Source organism: Triticum aestivum, chromosome 3A (assembly GCF_018294505.1).
Source record: "Triticum aestivum cultivar Chinese Spring chromosome 3A, IWGSC CS RefSeq v2.1, whole genome shotgun sequence".
NCBI lineage: Eukaryota > Viridiplantae > Streptophyta > Magnoliopsida > Poales > Poaceae > Triticum > Triticum aestivum.
The window spans coordinates 729,135,411-729,138,400 of NC_057800.1; the positions used below are offsets into that span (position 1 = coordinate 729,135,411).

At 46.6% G+C, this 2,990-nt stretch overlaps 1 protein-coding gene across 1 annotated transcript; it reads left to right on the forward strand.

Moving 5' to 3' along the window:
* Positions 1–333: 333 nt before the first annotated feature.
* LOC123063551 (DIMBOA UDP-glucosyltransferase BX8) lies at positions 334–2,614 on the forward strand. Its single transcript, XM_044487357.1, has 2 exons — positions 334–888; positions 1,597–2,614. Exons 1-2 carry the CDS (start codon positions 372–374, stop codon positions 2,484–2,486), a joined length of 1,407 nt encoding a protein of 468 aa, XP_044343292.1. The 5' UTR covers positions 334–371; the 3' UTR covers positions 2,487–2,614.
* Positions 2,615–2,990: the final 376 nt, after the last annotated feature.

A 2,990-nucleotide genomic window follows, 5' to 3' on the forward strand; every position in this document is an offset into this window, starting at 1 on the left:
TGGCATCCCGTATCCATCCAGCCATCCAAATAATGCGCTCATTAACCCCTCTGATCCTCTTTTATGTCGACCCAAATCGCCTAGATTAGGAAAATGACGCATTTCCCTTAAGAAACACCTCATGGAATCCTCGTGTCGTGCTGGCATCCTGTATCCATCCATTCCATCCTTCTCTCCCGCTCTAACCGATTCAATGCGCTCATTAATGCCTCGATTCTCTTTTATTTCGATCCAATCCAATCCAAATCCATCCAAATCATGCTCACCTTTACCCTTCTCCTTCTCTATAATAAAGCCCAACGCTATACCATATGGATCCATATATATCTCCATCAGCAATCAGGCACTCCTCCCCCTTCCTAACAAAAGCCATGGTGGCCAGCGCGGCGGAGAAGGCTCCGGCGACGGCGAGCGGTGGCACCCGGCGGGTGCTGCTGTTCCCGCTGCCGTTCCAGGGCCACCTGAACCCGATGCTGCAGCTGGCCGACGTGCTGCACGCCCGTGGCCTCCGCGTCACCGTCTTCCACGCCGCCTTCAACGCGCCGGACCCCGCGTGCCGCCCCGCCGGGTACCGCTTCGTGCCCGTCGGCGCCGGCGTGCCGACGGCCGACCTCGTCCCCACCGGCAGCAACGCCGACTTCGCCGGGGCGCTGCTCCGCATCAACGAGCGCCTGCAGACCCCTTTCCAGAACAGCCTCCGCGAGGTGCTGGAGGATGAGGAGGGGGTGCCGGCGTGCCTGGTGCTGGACTCTAATCTCCGGGGGATGCAGGTGGTCGCCGACCGGCTGGGCGTGCCGACGCTGGTGCTGCGCACGGGTGGCGCCGCCTGCCTCGTGGCCTACATGGCCTTCCCGGCGCTCTGCGACAAGGGCCTCCTCCCGCCACAAGGTATTTACGTACTAACAGACAAACAGTTAACAGTTAGCACCGCTTTCCGCATGGCCACAGTTAACATGCACACAAGTACATGTAGCACTATTGTTATGTCGTTATGCGATGTGCTCTTGTGATTACTAGAGAATGCTCAGCTCAATTAAGAAAAAGAAGAAAGCTAACAGTTTGTTTTTTGTTAGGATGAAACAACAATGCAGCTCTACTTTACATATGAAGTTAAGAATAAAACTGAGAGTAGTATTTTTGGAAGAGTGAAAGAAAGTATAACTTTGTTTTCGTATGAAAATCCTTATATTTGAACTATATTTGCCAAATGTTCATATTAATTGAAAATAATACATCCATTTATGGGGAAAACCTAGATATACAATCATTTATAGTTTCATACAAGCATATTTGTATGAAAAAAAATAAGTGCCAAAGTTTTACAATTTCAAATGTTTCAAAATCTATGATAGTATACATGGAAAAATATAAACTTTTACAGGTTACGTAGTAGATAGACGACTATGTTTTCGCTCAAACTTCACGATTGGATCAACCTGGTGCACTGGCTTTATTTTGTACCTATTAATCACCAACTATAGCATTAGCAATCGCATAAAACTAGACTCACATTTAAGGTGCTTAGTTTCCAAATAATACACATTCATCCTCACATATATCACCCAACGGCTGATTATTTTCTTTCCAAATTTTCAGACCATTCGCACTTGAACATGGCACTGGATGATCTCCCACCACTCCAGCTGCAAGACATGGTCTTCTCAACCACAACTCCACATGAAACGATGACCACCTGCCTAGAACGCATTGTGGAATCGGCAAAGTGTTCTTCAGGTGTCATCCTCAACACCTTCAACGACCTCGAAGATGTCGAGCTCCAAAAGATCGTCGATGGTGTGTGTGTCCCAGTGTATGCGATTGGTCCTCTTTACAAGATATCTTCAGGTGCCCAGAGCAGCCTGTTGTCTCCAGATCAAACTTGTTTGGATTGGCTGGACAAGCAAGAGGCACAGTCTGTTTTGTTCGTGAGCTTTGGAAGCTTGGCATCCATGGACCAAGAAGAGCTAGTGGAGACTGCATGGGGCTTGGCCAATAGCCACATGCCATTTCTTTGGGTGATCAGGCCTGACGCGGTTCATGGTTCAGGGAAAGTAGGCCTACCCGACGGCTTTGAGGAAGAGACACAAGGTAGGGGAATGGTGGTGAGCTGGGCCCCACAACAAGATGTTCTTGGGCACCAAGCAGTTGGTGGCTTTTGGACCCATAACGGCTGGAACTCGACGTTAGAGAGCATATGTGAGGGTGTTCCGATGATATGTAGACCTCATTTTGCTGACCAACTGATAAATGCCAGGTATGTCGAGGAGGTGTGGAAGGTAGGGTTTGAGTTAGTGGGCAAGTTGGAGAGGGGGAACATTGAAAGGGGTATTAGAAAGTTGTTGCGCGAAGAAGAAGGTGGAGAGATGAGGCGAAGAGCAAATGATCTCAAGGACAAAGCAATCCACTGTATAAAGAAAGGCGGCTCTTCGCAAACTATGGTTGATTTGCTGGTGAACTGCATAATGTCATTACCTTCTTCCATTTAGATGGGATTAGTTTGATATTTTCACATTGAGTCATTCCTAAAGCTGATAATGTTGTTGCCCCGGACATGTTTTGCAAATGAGTGAACTCTTACATATATCTTAATATATTTTTGCCAACTTCTGCATAATTCCATTTAGCAGATAATACAATTTATGTTCGTAGATTTATAACACAAGTCATGGTAACAAGAAAAAACTACACATGCATGGCTCCATGCATGGTGAGCTCTCAGTCTCTGGCTATCCATGATCCACTCGCGTTTCTTTACCATGCGAGTTCTAGCATAATCTTGAGTTAGTAATCTATTTAGGTATAGAAAATAAGAAAATAGAGTTCTCATATTTGAGTCTATGGTATGCTCAAGTTTAAGTAGTACTAGGTTAGGCTTGTTCATGTCATATTTTAGTTCGTCAAGTCCTCAGAGTTGCCATAGAGTTTAGTCAAAGTCTGAATAGTGTCATGCGTGTCCTAATTCTAGTAGTACTAGGAGGTCGTGCACAAGT